The sequence below is a fragment of the Cebus imitator genome, unplaced genomic scaffold (genome assembly GCF_001604975.1).
Source record: "Cebus imitator isolate Cc_AM_T3 unplaced genomic scaffold, Cebus_imitator-1.0 Scaffold499, whole genome shotgun sequence".
Taxonomy (NCBI): Eukaryota; Metazoa; Chordata; class Mammalia; order Primates; family Cebidae; genus Cebus; species Cebus imitator.
Window position 1 is genome coordinate 1,399,574 of NW_016107814.1, and position 18,071 is coordinate 1,417,644.

Below are 18,071 nucleotides of genomic sequence, written 5' to 3' on the forward strand. Positions count from 1 at the left end.
TTTTAGGAAGGTGGAGTGTTTACTTTTGGAGCTGGAGGGTATGGTCAGTTGGGCCATAATTCTACCAGTCATGAAATAAACCCAAGGAAAGTTTTTGAACTTATGGGAAGCATTGTCACTCAGATTGCTTGTGGACGGTAAGCTGTTAGATAAAAGAATATTTTGGTCTCTAAACTGCAGTTATTCAGGGATTGCTTATTGAATTGTTTTAGGGATCCTAATAATCTGAGGAAACACCTTCCCCTCCAAATACTGATTTTGCCACTGAGGAATCATAGTAACAGGGAAAACGTCTTTTTTAAACTTATTTTATTTATCTTTACTTGAACAAATTTAGCTGAGGCAAGATGTAATAATGTATATGTAATATTATATTTATTATATTTGATATCACACTTAAAAGGCTTCTTTCTCATAGGGTCTTTTCCTTGCTGTCAGGCAGGCTGGAGTGCAGTGACACAATTATGGCTTATTGCAGCCTTAACCTCCTGGGCTCAAGTGATCCTCTTTGCCTCAGCCTCTTGAGAGCTGGGACTACAGCCATGCACCACCATACCAGCTAATTTTATTTTTTAAATTTTTAGTAACAACAAGATCTCACTATGTTGCCCAGCCTTACCTTTTTTCCTTAAAGGATGAAGAGATCGACCAATTAATTAAGACAGAATTAATGTGACAAAATTTTGATTGGTATAATTAAACCAATTATCTCCTGATTTTCCTTATTCTGAATTCTTGGGAGTAAACAGAAGAGCCTTTGACATTGAGCTTTATCTATTGATTTTTACTTCTTGGAAATAAGAATCTTTGGGTTGAGCTTCATCTTTGGGAGAATTAAATTGATCAGACTCCCAAGTAGCAAAATGTACCTTTCTTGACCACTTAATTTAATTTCGATCACCTTGCTTAATGTTTTTCTACCTTGTATGCATATCTATACAATAGTTTTACCAATTATTAGCTTCAAATACATATAATCAAACTGTGAATATTCTTTGGTGATTCCTTTTTCCTCTTAACATCATGCTTCTATAATTTTTATGTGGTTATGGTTCTCCATCATTAGGCCTCATTAATGTTTTTTAGTCAATTTTATGCATAGATTATATACTAATTCTATTGCTGATAGACATTTGCATGTTGCCAGATTTTGGCAATTATGAATAGTGTTGTTTTGCACTTTTATTATGTGGTATATGTAAGCCTTCATATTCACCCAGAATGGAATTGCTAGGTTATAGAGGACATTTAATTTGAATTTTATAGGTTAAACCATATTTCTCAGGTGGTTTTTCCAGTTTATATTCCCATTAGCAATGTGTGAGAATTTCTGATGCCCTGTGTTCTTGTCACCAGTTAATATTGTCAGACTTTTTGCTAATTTCTTAGATATTTATTGTTACTTCATAATTTGAATATATATTTCCATGACTTACTTGAGTACCTTTTCCATGTGTTTATTGGTCATTTACATTTCTTCAGGATATAAAAAATTGATTCATAGTTGTTATATATATATTGTAGATACAAGTTCATAATGTTTCTCAGTATAGGGATAACATTTCTTTATGGGGCATATGTTTTACAGGTGTCTTTCCATGTTTTACTTTGTCTTGTTATTTTCATTCTGTTGTCTTTTTATGAACAGAAGTTTTAGATATTAATAAAAATGAATTTATTAATATTTTACTTAATAGTACCATTTATTTCCTAAGAAATATTTTTCTACCTGAAAGCATAAAAGCAATCATCTCTATTCTCTTCAGAAACATAGTTTTGCCTTTTACATGGAGGTCTGTAAGCTATCTCAAGGTGATTTATTTTGTGGAGGACAGTATACTATTCAAGTAAGGAATCAACTTTTTAAAAACATAAATAGTCAATTACCCTAGCACAATTAAAAGTTTTTTGTGGGAAATACATACAACAAAATTTACCATCTTAACTATTTTTAAGAATACAGTCCATGGCGTTAAGTACATTTAGATTGTTGTGAAACCATCATCATCATTCATCTCTAGAATTCCTTTTATCTTGCAGAATTGAAGCTCTATACCCATTAAACAATAACTTCTTATTCTCCTCCATGCCTTCCTGTGGCAACCACCATTCTACTTCCTGTCTCTATGAACTTAAGTACTCTAGGTATCTCATATAGGCACAATCTTACAGTATTTGTCGTTTGGTGACTGACTTATTTCACTCAGCATAGTGTCATCAAGATTGACCCATGTTGTAGAATTTCTTTCTACATGTGTCAGAATTTCCTTCCTTTAAAAGGCTGAATAGTATTCCATTGTGTATATATACTACATTTTGCTTATGCATTCATCTTTTGATGGACACTGGGGTTACTTTTGTGTTTTAGCTTATTGTGAATATTGTTGCTATGAACATGAATATAAAAACATCCCTTCAGGACCTCACTTTCAGTTCTTCTGGGCATATACTCAGAAGTGGAATTGGTGGTTCATGTGGTAATTCTATTTTTAATTTTTGTAGGAACTGCCACACTGTCTTTCATAGTAGCTGCCCTGTTTTGTATTTCCACCAAGAGTGTACAGGGTTTCAGTGTCTCTACATCCTCACCAACACTGTTATTTTCTCATGTTGCCTTTTTCTTTCTTTTTTTTTTAATGATACCCATTTTAGTAGCTGTAACATGGCACCTCCTGTGGTTTTGATTTGCATTTTCCTAATGATTAGTGAGCTGAGCATCGTTTTATATATTTATTGACCATTTGTACATCCTTGGGGGAAATGTCAATTAAAGTATTTTTCTTTTTTTTGAATCTGGCTGTTTTGTTGTTGAGTTTTAAGAGTTTTCTATATATTCTAGATATTAATCCCTTATCAGATATTTGCAGATACTTTCTTTCATTCTGTGGGTTGTTGTATTCTATAGATAGTGTCTTTTGATTCACGAAGCTTTACATTTTTATAGAGTCCAGTTTGTCTATTTTTTATTTGTTGGCTATGTCTTTGATGTTATATCCAAGAAGTTATTGCCAAATCCAATGTCATGAAGCATTTTTCTGTTTGCTTCTTAGAGTTTTATAGTTTTGCCTTTTACATTTAGGTCTTTGATCTATTTTAATTAATTAAAAAAAATTTTTTTTTGAGACAGAGTCTCACTCTGTCACCTAGGCTGGGAATGCAGTGGCGCTATCTGGGCTCACTGCAACCTCTGCCTCCCAGGTTCAAGGGATTCTCCTGCCTCAGCCTCCCAAGTAGCTGGGACTACAGGTGCCCACCACTACGCCTGGCTAATTTTTGTATTTTTAGTAGAGACGGGGTTTCACCATGTTGGCCGGGCTGATCTCAAACTCCTGACCTCAGGTGATCCACCCGCCTTGGCCTCCCAAAGTGCTGGAATTATAGGTTTGAGCCACTGTGCCCGGCCAAATTAATTTTTATATATGGCGTGAGTCCACTTTTATTCTTTTGTATGTGGACATCTAGTTTTCCCAGCATTCTTTGTTGAAAAGACTGTCCTTTCGCCATTGAATGGTCTTGGCCTACTTGTTGAAAGTCATCTCAACGTATGTACTAGGGTTTATTTCTGGGCTATTCTGTTGCATTGGTCTGTATATCTGTCTTTATGCCAGTACTACATTGATGATTGTAGCTTTTGAGGTAGGTTTTGAAATCAGGAAGTGAGAGTACACCAACTTATTCAAGATCTTTTTCAAGATGATATTAGATATTTGGGTCCCTTGATTTCACATGGATTTTAGGATTGTTTTTCTATTTCTGCAAAAAACATTGTTGGGATTTTGATAGGGCTTTCATTGAGTCTGTACACTCTTTTGGGTAGCATCGACATTTTAACAATATTGTCTTCCAGTCCATGACCATGAGTGTCTTTCCATTTCTCTTTTAATTTCCTTCAGCAGTATTTGTAGTTTTATTATGCAAATCTTTTGCCTTCTTAATTCCTAAGTATTTTATTATTTTTGATAGATTATAAATAAAATTTTATTTTCTTCCAAATTGTTCATTGTTAATGTATAGAAACTCAGCTAATTTTTGTGTGTAGATTTTGTATCCTCCAGCTTTGCCAGGTTTGTTTATTAGTTTTAACAATTTTTGTGTGGAATCTTTAGGGTGTTCTACATATATGATTATATCATCTGCATACAGAGATTATTTTATTTTTTTCTTTCCAATTTGAATGCTGTTTATTTGTTATTCTTGCAAAATTGCTCTGGCTAGAAAAGACTGTGTTGAATAGAAGTGGTGAAAGCGGGCATCCTTATTCCTGATCTTACAGGAAAAGCTTTCAGTCTCTCACCGTTAACTATGATGTTCATTGTTGCTTTTTCAGATAGGGCTTCCTTATGTTGAAGTGTTTTTTTTTTCTGTCCTTACTTTGTGGTTTTTTTTTTTTTTTTTTATTACCAAAGGGTGTTGAATTTTGTCAAGTTATTTTTCTGCATCAATTCAGATGATTGCATGTGTGTTTTTTCTTCTTCAATCTGTTAATTTGATATATTACATTGATTACATATATTAATTTTCATATGTTGAACCATCTTTGCCTTCCAGGAATAACTCCCACTTGGTGGTTGTTGTGGTGTATAACCCTTTTAGTGTGCTGCTGAATTCAGTTTATAATTATTTTATTGAGAATCCTTCATATATGACAAACAGCTTCTCTCTTGCTGCTTTCAAGATTCTTTGTCTTTCAGCATTTTGATTGAACTGTGTCTCTTTGTTGATCTCTGAGTTTATCCTGCATAGAGTTCATTGGGGCTATGGATGTTTAGATTCATGTCTTTTGCCAAATTTGGGAAGTTTTTGGCTATTACTTCTTCAAATAATTTCTCTTTCCCTTGCTGTATTCTTCTGAGAATTCCACAGTGCTTATGTTGGTCGGCATAATGATGTCCTATGGTTCCCTTAGGCTCTCTGCACTTTTTAAAATATTTCTTTCTGTTCCACAGACTCAATAATTTCAACTGTCCTATCTTTTTTGTCTGCTGATTTTTTCTTTTTTTTTCTGTTTGCTGAAATCTGCCTTCAAATCTCTGTAGTATATTTTTTATTTCAGGTATTGTACTTTCCAACTCCGGAAATTTTTCTTAGTTTTTCTTTTTGATTGATATTTCCATTTTGTTCTTACTTTTTTTTTTTTCTTCCTTTTCCCACATCTTACTCTAGTTCTTTGAGCATCTTTAGGATACTTGATTTAGTCTTTGTCTTTTAGGTCTAAATCTGAACGCAAATTTTAGGTCTGTCATTTGACATTTCTCAGGTTTAGTTTCTTTTTTTTTTTTTTGAGATAGAGTCTCACTCTGTCACCCAGGCTGGAGTACAGTGGTGCGACCTTGGCTTACTGCAACCTCCACCTCCCAGATTCAAGCGATTCTCCTGCCTCAGCCTCCCAAGTAGCTGGAACAACAGGCACGTGCCACCATGCCTGGCTAATTCTCATATTTTTTAAATAGAGATAGGGTTTCACTATATTGGCCAGGCTGGTTTTGAGCTCCTTCTCAGGAGTAGTTTCTGTTGTTTATATTTTCTTTGAGTGGGTTATACTTCCCTGCTACTTTGTATGCCTTGTGATTTTTTGTGAAAACTGGACGTTAAACTCTAATAATGTGGTAACTGGAAATCAGATTCTCCACCTTCGCCAGAGTTTGCTGATTTTTGGTTTTTGATTATTGTAGGTTGTCTCTGTGTCAGGAGTTACCCTGAGGTATAAAAATGAGGTCTTTGCAGATGTTTTCTTAGCCTGTACTTTTCCCTGCTAATGCACAGTGACTTCTTGAATTGAGCCATAAATGGTTGTTTTTTAATTTTCTAGACCTTAAATGTCTGGCTCCCCAAAGGAAAAAAGAAAAAAATGAAAGGTGGGGGGTGGAAGGAGGGTGGAAGAAAGAAAGATAAAGACATCAGCCCTTTGAATTCTTTGGAAGTCTCTTTAGCCAGAGTGGGAGAGTGTGCAACAGTCATTGCCTGCCTTTCTGCACCTGGTGATCAGAAGCACCAATCAGTGATCAGAACGTCAGTTCCTAAAAGGAACAAAGCCCTTATTGCCCACCCTGGTGCCTATAAGTTGCATGCAAGCTGATCGTGGAACCTGTTCATGACTGCCTTACACAGGAGTAAGGGATGGGTAACTGCTACCGTGCTATGAGTTGAAATTGAAATTAACCAGAATTTGTCATTCAGCTCTCTCCTGGAAATAACAAACCTTTATATAGACTCTAGAGTTGCAAAATGATTCTGTCAGACAGATTCTGCCAGTGTCATTGTTGTCTAGGTGGGGAAAAAGATTCTTGGTGCTTCTTATTCCACCATTTTCCAATAATCTCCCTGTCTAGTTGTATTTTTGAAAATCCTTCACCCTCCTACTATATGGTGTCACTGTTGCCGTAAATTGTTACGTGTACATGGATCTCTTTCTGTGATCTCTAATTTTTCAGTCTGTATGCCTACCCCTGTGCCACTTAAACACTATCTAGACACCATAATAACTTCTTCTATTTGGGTTAAAGTGACTCCTTGTTATACTTGTTCATTAAGAATGCTTTTGGCTGATGATAACCTTTATTACTTTCATATAAATTTTAGCATTGGTCTATCAAGTTCTCTCAAAAAAAAAAAAAAAAAAGCCTTGTGGATTTTGATAGGTAGTGCATTGAATCTCTAGGTTAATTTTGGGAAAAGTCGTTATCTTTATAATATTTACTTTTCTAACCAACTTCCATATTTATTTAATGTCTTAGAATAAAATGTTTTAAATTTTCATCATAGAGGTCTTGTATATCTTTTCGTAGTTCCATTTGTAGGTGCTTCTTTAATGGTACTATATTTTTATTTCTACTTTCTGACGAATCACTGGCATGTAGAAATAATTGATACTTACATATTGATTTTAAATACAATCACTTTGCTTTTTTTGTTGTTGTTGTTTTGTTTTGAGATGGAGTTTTGCTTTTGTTGCCCAGGCTGGAGTGCAATGTTGTGATCTTGGCTCACTGCAGCCTCCACTTCCCAGGTTCAAGTGATTCTCCTGCCTCAGTCTCCCAAGGCTGGGATTACAGGCATGTGCCACCACGCCCAACTAATTTTTGTATTTTATTTTTAGTGGAGATGGGGTTTCACCATCTTGGCCAGGCTGGTCTTGAACTCCTGACCTTGTGAGCCACCACACCCAGCTGCTAAACTCTTATTAATAACTTACTCATGTACATAATCATATCATCTGTGAGTCAGTGCAATTTTCTTTCATTATTTCTATTATTTATACTTAAAGTGTTTATATAATTGTTTTAGTATGCTGGTTAGGTTTTATTAATATTGCAGCAAACTATTATGTTGTTTGCTGTAAAATTATAATGTTTCCATTCTGTAGGAAAACTTAGACTATTTCACAGTTAATTATCATGTTTGCTCTTAAGATTTTTGTGGCTGGGCGCGGTGGCTCAAGCCTGTAATCCCAGCACTTTGGGAGGCCGAGGCGGGTGGATCACAAGGTCAAGAGATCGAGACCATCCTGGTCAACACAGTGAAACCCCGTCTCTACTAAAAATACAAAAAATTAGCTGGGCATGGTGGCACGTGCCTGTAATCCCAGCTACTCAGAAGGCTGAGGCAGGAGCCGAGATCGCGCCATTGCACTCCAGCCTGGGTAACAAGAGCAAAACTCCATCTCAAAAAAAAAAAAAAAGATTTTTGTGAATAACCTCTATCAGACTAAGTGATTTCCCTTTTATTCCCAGTTTTTTATTGTGAATGGATGTTAAGTTGTTAATGTTTTTTCTGTTGTATCTATTGAAGTTAAGTTGTTAATGTTGTTTTTGCTATTGTATCTAATGTATCTATTGAAATGATTTATGATTTTTTTCCTTGAATCTGTTAATGTGGCATATTGATGGATTTTCTTTTTTTTCTAGTTAATAACAGCTTTGATTTTCTGGAATAACTTCAGTTTGGTCAAGTATTATTTTTATTTAGTGCTGGGTTTGATTTGTGAATATTCTGTTTATGTATATTTCTGTTTGTGAGCTTGATCTATAATTTTTTAATTCTTTTCACAAGGTTTTATTATGAAGGTTTTCTAGTCTAATTAAAATAACATTGAGGAATGTACCCTTGTTTTCTAATTTTTGGAAATAGAACAGCTTGAAATGTTGGTAGAACTTGTCATTAAAGCCATTTGTGCCTGGCATTTTCTTTTTTGGAATTTAAAAAACATTCTTCAATTTCTTTAGTGGCTATGAGGTAGCTTTTAGTATTTCTTGAGTCAGTTATATGAATGTTAATTTTTTTCTAAGAATTTTTTTATTTTGCCTAATTTTAAACGTATTGATAGAGACCAGGCACAGTGACTCACACCTGTAATCTCAGCACTCTGGGGGACTGAGGTGGGCAGATCACTTGAGGTTAAGGGTTCACAACCAGCCTGGCCAACATGGTGAAAAAAACCCACCTCTACTAAAAATACAAAAATTAGCCAGGGTGGTGATATGCACTTGTAATCCCAGCTAGTGGGGAGACTGGCGAGGCAGGAGAATTGCTTGATCGCGGGAGGCAGAGTTTGCAGTGAGCTAAGATCACGCCACTGCACTCCAGTCTAGGCAACAGAACAAAAACTCTGTCTCAATCAATCAATCAATCAATAAATTATAATGTCTGTATTGGTCTCTTGTGCACAAACATGTCAATGATATATAATAGTATTTTTAGTAGAGACGTGGTTTCACTGTGTTGGCCAGGCTGTTCTTGAACTCCTGACCTCATGATCTGTCTGCCTCAGCCTCCCAAAGTGCTGGGATTACAGGCATAAGCCACTACGCCCGGCAGTGACATACAATGGTAAATGTTTATTTCTTACTCTGTGGTTCAGTAAAGTGGTTCGTCCTCGGTCCTTAGGCTTTCTCGAGCAGCTTTATTTGGGCTACAGATTGACTGGGGCAGTTCTGTTTCAATGGGCCTCTTCCCCGGGGTGAGTTTGCTTAGACTGTGTTTCAGCTGGGATGGCTTTGTTACATGTCTTATTCTTGGGACTATACCAGAGGAGCAGTGGGCTGCGTCTGGGTATTCTTCTGACGGAGACAGATGCACAAGAAGACAAACTCAACTGTACATCACATTTCAAGCCTTCTGCTTGCATCACATTCACTGAAATCTCGTTGACCAAAAGCAAACTATATGACCAAACCTAAAGTTAAGGTATGGGGACTATAATATACAGCCCAACCACCATTAGGCTGTGATGGGAATGTGTATGCTTAATATAACACGATAGTGAATTCAAATCACTTTTTTAGGTGACCTATTTTATTAGTCCTTTGTGAAATATCACAAATGATTTAATGTTACCCACTTTTGTAATTCTTAACAGCCAAAATGTACATGATTTGAATAGTTATTCTTACTTCTGTAATACATGATTTGAATAGTTATTCTTAGCTCTGTAAACCAGTTCTTTTCAGCAATTTTATTCATGTAACTGCTGGATCTGGGGTGAAATTTCAACATATTGAGTAAAATCTAAGGACTTAACCTAAATAGGAAATGTAAGTAGGTATCTGGTATTTTGATCAGTTTGACTTCCAAGTAAGTGGTCAGTACTATAAGAAATACTTATTATTTTGTTATTCAGTAATTGTCAAAAACCTCCTGAATGAAGCAGTCAAGAGTACCAAAATGTCAGTCCATCAGTAGATGATCCAAAAGAAAAAGGGTCACATTCTAGCAGTATAATAAAGTGCTTTCAAGCCCTTATATTAACTTTATACTATAATCACACACACACACATGTACGTTGTTGTTGGTGTTGAGACTGAGTCTCACTCTGCCCAGGCTGGAGTGCACAATCTTGGCTCACTTTAACCTCTGCCTCAGCCTCCCAAATAGCCGGGACTACAGGCACGTGCAACCATGCCCAGCTAATTTTTGTATTTTCAGTAGAGACAGGGTTTTGCCATGTTGGCCAGGCTGCTCTCGAACACCTGACCTTAAGTGATCCACCTGCCTCGGTCTCCCAAAGTGCTGAGATTACAGGCATGGGCCACCGTGCCTGGCCAAAAATGTGTGTTTTTACCTAGGTTCACCCCAAGATGATTCAAATATGCAGCCAACGTTAAGAACCAGCACTTTTATTAGGCCAATGTGAGGAGGAGGAGTTTTAATAAAATTATATTGCAGTAATTTTCAAACTATCAATATATTCCTTTGAGATGGCTGCTTCCTGAGAGAGGCTAGTAATCTGTCAGACTAGCTAACTTGAAAACTCTTTTGAAACTTAAAAACACCTTTAAAATAGCATATGTGAGTTGTGAGGATATAAAGAGAACTTCCTCTGGCAAAAACAAAGAAATTTGAAATTTGAAAGAAATTTGAAATTTAAAAACCAAAGCTGTTTGAATTGACTTTGGAGTCACTCTAAAAGAATTTGCCAATCTGGGTAACATATTGATTAGCTTATATCGCTAAATAAAATACTCTAAAACCTAGAGGCCTAAATAATTATTTAGTTGATAATCCTTTGTTTCAGTAATTTCAGCCGAGCTTAGCTGGGCTGCTGTCATCTTAGCTGGCTCAGATTATCAGTTGATGATCTGGCTAGGAGCTGAGAGTCTAGGATGACCTCAGCTAGGACAGTTTGTCTCTGTTCCAGATTGTAGATCATCCTTTAGCTGCTAACCTTGGTTTACTCTTAATGACAATAGAGCAGGATTCCTAAAGATAGTTAGGAAAAGAGTGTATAAAGCCACTTGTGAGGCATAGGCTCAGAACTGAGACACTCGTTTCTGCTGGCCAAAGCAATCTGTAGATTAGGACTTGGATTTAAGACATAGAGAAAGAGATTTCCAATCTTGGGAACAATTGCAACAGTCATACTGCATAAGATGTGAGTATGGGGAGAGGGATAATTTCAGCCACTTTAAGACAATACTCCACAAATTGCAAAGAGGCAGGAGGTAAGATCTAAGACCCGACAGAAGCAAGGGCGAGACCTGGAGGTACCATGTCCTCTCAATAAAACCATTTCATGGAAAGGGTACACAATGAAATAGTGCCCTGCTTACATAAGGAGACTTTTTCTGAGGAGTTGGATAGGTTTACTGAGAGTGGATTGGTAGGTTATCCTTAGCTTCAGTTCTGTGGTTTCTTAGGTTTGCTTTTACTATAGTACCTCCAGAGGAGTGAGTTTTGATGACCACATAAAGAGATCACTTTCCTCAGAAGAAAGGAAACATTGTTTCTGTCATACATAAGTATACCTGTATATAACAACCTTCTGATTGGTACTAGATTACTTCCCATTTCTTAGCCTAAAATTTCTGGGTGATGCCCAAATGGAGGACTTTCATAGACCATCGCTCTGGACTAGAACTTGACAAGGGGAGTAGTGGGGACTTCCTTGGACAAGGTAATTAGATGCTACTCTGGAGCTGAACCATTTATTGTAAGGGATTTCCATATAGACCTGGGCCTTTTAAAATTTAAACATTAGTAGAAATTTTCTGGACTATGCTTGTGTAGCCTGCCTGTGTGATACAGAATTCATTCTATATATTAAAGCTACTAATGAATATTTTGTACAGAAGCTTTAGAAGTACTAAATTTATTAATTTATTTTTTGAAAAGAAAAATTACCTCTTTTGACATTTTCTCTGCTTTTGTCATTGTAAATTGTTGGAAGATAACATTAAGTCTGAGGTTTTCTATCATTTTACTCTAGGCAGCACACTTCTGCTTTTGTTCCTTCATCAGGACGAATTTACTCTTTTGGGCTTGGTGGTAATGGGCAGCTGGGAACTGGTTCAACAAGCAACAGGAAAAGTCCCTTCACTGTAAAAGGAAATTGGTACCCTTATAATGGGCAATGTCTACCAGATATTGGTAAGTTCTGTTATATTAAAGCTTTCCTTCATGTATTAAAGTTCTTGTTAAAATGTTAGTCTTAAATCATGAAGATTTCTGCAAAAGATTTCCAGGATACATTGTTAAGTGAAAACAAATGGAGAACAATGTATGTGATGGTTTGATTTGCTTATATTTACTTGTAAATGCATAAAGAAATTCTGGATAAATAAAAGTTACTTTCAGAGAGTGGGACATATGGGAACTAAGTGATAGCTAGATACCAGTGGGTGGGACGTTTTTTTGTTTTCTATTTCAAATTGTGGTAAAATATGCACAACATAAAATTTACAGACTTAACCATTTTTTAAGTTTACAGTTAAGTAGCATTAAGTATATTCACGTTACTATGTAACCAATCTCCAGAACTCTTTTCATCTTGAGGAACTAAAAGGCTGTATGCATTAAACAGCAACTCTTCATTCCCTCCTCCTCCTAGCGCCTGGCAACCACTATTCTACTTTCTGTCCCTATGGATTTGACTTAACACTAGGCTAGGTACCTCAAAGAAGTGGAATCATATAGTAGTGTCTGTTTTTGTGACTCACTTATTTCACTAAGCATAATGTCTTCAAGGTTCATCTATGTTGTAGCATGTGTTAGAATTTCCTTCCTTTTTAAGCTGTATAATTCAGACATACCTTGGAGATATTGTGGGCTCAGTTCCAGACCACTGTAATGAAGCAAATATTGCCATAAAGCAAATATCATAATAAAGCAAATCACAAAATGTTTGGTATCCTAGTGCATATAAAAGTTACATTTATACTATATTGTAGTTTACTAAGTGTGCAATAATAAAATTGTCTTAAAAGACTGTGTTTAGTCTTTAGTTTAAAAATATACTTCATAATTTAGGTTTAAAAATATACTTTATTGCTTAATAATGCTGACACAGAGATGTGAAGTGAGTACATGCTGTTGGAAAAATGGTGCTGATAGACTTGTTCTGTGCCGAGTTCCCTGAACCTTCAGTTTGTAAAATTCACAGTATCTGAGAAGCACAGTAAAGTAAAGCACAATGAAATGAGGCAAGCCTGCATTCTTATTATATGGATGTGGTTTGTGGCACCTAAAACAATTACAGTAATAACATCAAAGATCACAGATCACCATAAAAGATATAATAATAATGAGAAATATTGAAATATGAGAATTACTAAAGCTTATAAGCTTTACTGAATTTTTGATACTGAATTTCTACAAATTGAAGGTTTTTGGCAACACTGCATTGAGCAAGTCTGTTGGCACCATTTTTCCAACAGCATATATGCTCACTTTGTATCTTTATGTCGCATTTTGGTAACTCTTACAATATTTCAAACTTTTATGTTGTTATTATATGTGTAATATGATCTGGGATCTGTGATCATTGATTTAATTGTTTTGGGGTGTCATGAACCTTACCTATATAAGACAACAATGTTAATTGATAAATGTGTACGTTCTGACTGCCCCACCAGCTGACCATTCCCATCTGTCTCATCTCCTTGGGACTTCCTGTTCCTTGAGGCACAATGATGTTTAAATTAGGCCAGTTAATAACCCTACAAATGGCCTCTAAGTATATAAGTGAAAGGAAGAGTCACACATCTCTCACTTGAAATCAAAAGCTAGAAGGGATTATGTGTAGTGAAGAAAGCATGTCAAAAGCCGAGACAGGCTGAAAGCAAGGCTTTCTTATGCCAGTTATCCAAGTTGTGAATGCAATTTGAAGAAAAGTAAAAGTGCTACTCTGGTGAACACATGAATGGTAAGAAAGTGAAAAACAGCCTTATTACTGATATGGAGAAAATTTTAGTAGTCCAAATAGAAAATCAAACCATCCACAACATTTCCTTAAGCCAAAGTCTAATCCAGACCAAGATTCTAACTTTCTTCAAGTCTCTGAAGGCTGAGAGAGATAAGAAAGCTGCAGAAGGAAACTTGAAGCTAGCAGAGATTAGTTCATGAAGTTTAAGGAAAGAAGCCATCTTCATAACATAACAGTACTGATGTAGAAGCTATAGCAAGTTATCTAGCATGTCTAGCTGAGGTAACTGATGAAGGTGGGTACACTAAACAACAGATTTTCAGTGTTGACAATACAGTCTTCTATTGAGAAGAAGATGTCTTGAACAACTTTCTTTTGTAGCTGAGAGAAGTAGTCAATGCCTAGTTTCGAAGGACAGGCTGATTCTTTTAGGGTCTAATGCATCTGGTGACTTTAGGTTGAAGCCAGCGCTCATTTACCATTCTGAAAATGCCAAGGCCCTTAGGAATTATGCTAAATCTATTCTGCCTGTTTTCTATAAATGGAACAACAAAGCCTGGATGACAGCTCATCTGTTTACAGCATGGTATATTGAATATATTAATGTTGGCTTAAGCCCACTGTTGAGACCCACTACCCAGTTAATAGACTGCTTTCAAAATATTGCTGCTTGTTGACAATGCACCTCGTCACATCAAAGATCTGATGGAGATATACGTGGAGATATCTGCTTTTAAGGCCTGCTAATACAACATCCATTCTGCTGCCCAAGGATCAAGGAGTAATTTTGACTTTCAAGTTTTATTATTTAAGAACTACATTTTGTAAGGCTGTTGTTGCCATATATGGTGATTCCTCTAATGGTTCTGGGCAAAGTAAATTGAAAACCCTTAAAGGATTCACCATTCCAGTTACTGTTAACATTTGTGAAGTGAGAAATTACTTGAAGCCAGCAGTTTGAGACCACCCTGGGCAACATAGTGAGACACTGTCTCTACAAAAAATAATTTTAAAAAGCCAGGTGTGGTGATACATGCTACTTGGGAGGCTTAGGTAGGAGGATTGCCTGAGCTCAGGAGTTGAAGGTTTATAGTAAGTTATGATCATGCTAATGCACTCCAGCCTGGGCAACAGAGTGAGACCCTGTCTCTGATTTGTGGGAGGAAGTCAAAATGTCAACAATAACAGGAGTTTGGAAGAATTTTGTTCCAAACCTCATGGATGAGTGAGGGGTTCAAGACTTCATTCAAAGAACTTAACTATAGATATGGTGGAAATAACAAGAGAACTAGAATTAGAGCTAAAGCCTGAAGATGTGACCAAATTGCTGCAATCTTAAAATGAAAAATATTCCTTATCCAGTCCAAGACATCAAAGCTCTGCAGAAAGAACTCAAGAAATTTGCCAAGCTCCTGAAGCAGAAGAGGATCACCCTGGATATACACAGGCCGATGTGGGGCTCACCCTGTGGGTTCTGTTTGGGAAGGTGTTCAGCCAATGACCATCTGCTACTTTGAGGCTCTGCAGCTTAGCTTAGAGCATATATAAGCTGTGGCCCTTGCTGCAGAAGTGGATGGAAGAAGCTGACAACAGTGAAAATCTTCAGGAGATATGCAAAGCAGAAAAACTCATGCAGTCCCAAAAGAGAAAGTGAACCAGTATTGAAAATGAAGTAAGAGGCAACCTGGAGAATTTGTTCCTGCAGTACCCAAAGCCCACACTGTAGCAGATCAGCCACATCACCCAGCACTTGGGCTCCAGAAGGATGTGATCTGAGTGTGGTTCTGTAATGGGTGCCAGAGGGCAAGCGATCAAGCAGTGACTACACAATGAGAGAATTTTGAGGCTACTAGGTCTCTTTTCTCAGGGGGACCAGTGTCCTTTCCTCTGGCCCCAAGGCCCCATTTTGGTATCCCAGGCTATGGGAGCCCTCACTTCACTGCACTGTACTCCTTGGTCCCTTTCCCCCTGTTTCCATCACCACTCTGGGCTCTCCCATGCATTCAAACTGAGGTGCCTGCCCTTCTAGGAATGGTGGATGAGAAGAAAGGAGAAGCTAGGGAAAGAGAACCTAAAGTTTGTGCCAGGGCTTTTGAGATTAAGTTCTTCATTCACTAAGGAAGGAATTGGGAACACAAAGGGCGGGGACAGGGGAGTTTGGGGCAACTGGTTGGAGGGAAGGTGAAGTTTACTGATGTTCTTGATTTTAATCCCCATATCATGTATCACTTTTTTCTTAAATAAAGGAGCCTAGAACACACTAGAGAAGAAAAAAAAAGAAAACGAAAAATACTCCTCATCCATTCATGTTTTATGGATGAGCAAAGAAGGTGTTTTCTTGAGATGGAATCTACTGCTGGTGAAGATGCTATGAACATTATAGAGATGACAAGAAAGTATTTAGACTATTTCATAAACTTAGTTGACAAAGCAGCAGCCAGGGTTGAGAGGGTTGTCTCTACTTTTGAAAGCAGTTCTGTGGGTAAAATGCTATCACACAGCCTCTCCTGGTATAGGGAAATATTTTATGAAAAGAAGAGTTAATCAATGTAGCAAACTTTGTCACTGTCTTATTTTAAGAAATTGCCACATCTACCCCAGCCTTCAGCAATCACCACCCTGATCAGTCAGTAGCCTGACATTGAGGCGAGATCCTCCATCAACAAAAGATTAAGACTCATGAAGGCTCAAATGATCATTAGCATTTTTTAGCAATAAGTGACTTTAAATTAAGGTATATACTTTTTTTTGTTTGTTTGTTTTAAGATATAATACTATTGCACACTTAGTGGACTACAGTATATTGGGCCAGGCACAGTGGCTTATGGCAGTAATCCCCGTGCTTTGGGAAGCCAAGACAAGAGAGTCACTTGAGGCCAGGAGTTTGGAACAGCTGGGGCTACATAGTGAGACTCTCATCTCTATAAAAGGAAAAAAAAAAAAAGCTCAACTCTATCAATGGACTACAGCATTGTATAAACTTTTTTTTTTATTTTTTATTTTTTGAGACAGTCTTGCTCTGTCACCCAGGCTGGACATGCAGTGGTACAGTCAGTTTACTGCAACCTTCACCTCCTAAGTTCAAATGATTCTCCTGGCTTAGCCACCTTAGTAGCTAGTATTTCAGGTGCCCACCACCACACCTGGCTTATTTTTTTTAGTATTTTTAGTAGAGACAGGGTTTCAACATGTTGGTCAGGCTGGTCTCAAACTTCTGGCCTCATGTGATCTGCCCACCTTGGCTTCTTAAAGTTCTAGGATGATAGGCATGAACCACTGTGCCCAGCCTAGTGTAAACATACTTTTACATGTACTATGAAACCAAAAATTTGTGTGACTTGCATTGTGATATTTGCTGTATTGCGGTTGTCTGGAACCAAACCCTAAATATCTTTGAGGTATGCATATGCCACATTTTGTTTATTCATATGTCAGTGGACAATTGCGTTGTTTCTACCTTTTGGCTATTGTGAATAATGCTGCTATGGATACAGTTTTACAAGTATCTCTTTGAGATTCTGCTTTCAGTTCTTTTGGGTATATACAGGATTGTTAATTATTTTCTATTCTTTAAAAATTGGAACTCTTTGAGTCTATTGCTTATTAAAAATATAAAAAAATTTTGACCCAGAAATGGACTCAGCACATAAGGACCATTTTCCACATCCATATGATTACATCCCAACCAGTCATCAGCACCCATTCTCCTGCCTGCTAAACTATCCTTGAAAAACCCTAGCTTTCAAATTTCTGGGAAGACTGATTTGAGTAATAAAACTCAAGTCTCCTATTTAAAAACACCAAAAAATTTTTTGTCTAGAAGGGAAGCTACTGCCCTGAAAACAAAGGCACAGGCCTAACAGGATTCATCACCTGCTGACTAAAGAGCCCTTGGGCTTTGAATAAACATGAACAATAGACAGGAATTAGTTGCCACATGCCTTGGGTGAGACCTAGTACTACTGTAAGGTGTGACCCAGCACAGTCTCAGCAGTGGTGGTCATGGGGGTGCTTGTGTCACCTCTCTCCGAACTCTTAAGAATCTCTGTACAGCGAGAGAGACTTCATTTGTTTGGGGGAGAGTAAGGGAGGAGAACAAGAGACTCTGCTTTCTCCCATATCTTACCCGAGTTCACCAAGGTAGTACCTCTATGACTTGGCAAGAGTCACAGTTTTGCTGGGCATGGTGATATGTGCATGTAGTTCCACCCACTTCGGAGGCTGATGCAGGAGGATCACTTGGGCTCAGGAGCTCTGGGCTATAATGTACTGTGCGGATTGGGTATCTGCACTAAGTTCAACATTGATATGGTGACTTCTTAGGAGTTGGGGGCCACCAGGTGGCCCAGGTTGGAAATGGAGCAGGTCAGAACTCCTGTGCTGATCATTAGTGGGATTATGTGTGTGAATAGCCACTGTACTCCAGCGTGGGCAA

General features: G+C 37.3%; 1 protein-coding gene and 1 pseudogene across 1 annotated transcript in view; both read left to right on the top strand.

Annotated features, from left to right (window-relative positions):
- Window positions 1–18,071, top strand: part of HERC4 (HECT and RLD domain containing E3 ubiquitin protein ligase 4) — a gene marked incomplete at its 3' end in the record, with an annotated part of 118,366 nt that overhangs the window by 60,668 nt on the left and 39,627 nt on the right. The window contains exons 8-9 of the mRNA XM_017513737.2: window positions 7–137; window positions 11,702–11,862. Of these exons, the coding sequence (XP_017369226.2) occupies window positions 7–137; window positions 11,702–11,862 (292 nt within the window). The remainder of the gene's footprint in view (window positions 1–6; window positions 138–11,701; window positions 11,863–18,071) is intronic.
- Window positions 11,875–16,682, top strand: LOC108292688 (annotated as a pseudogene).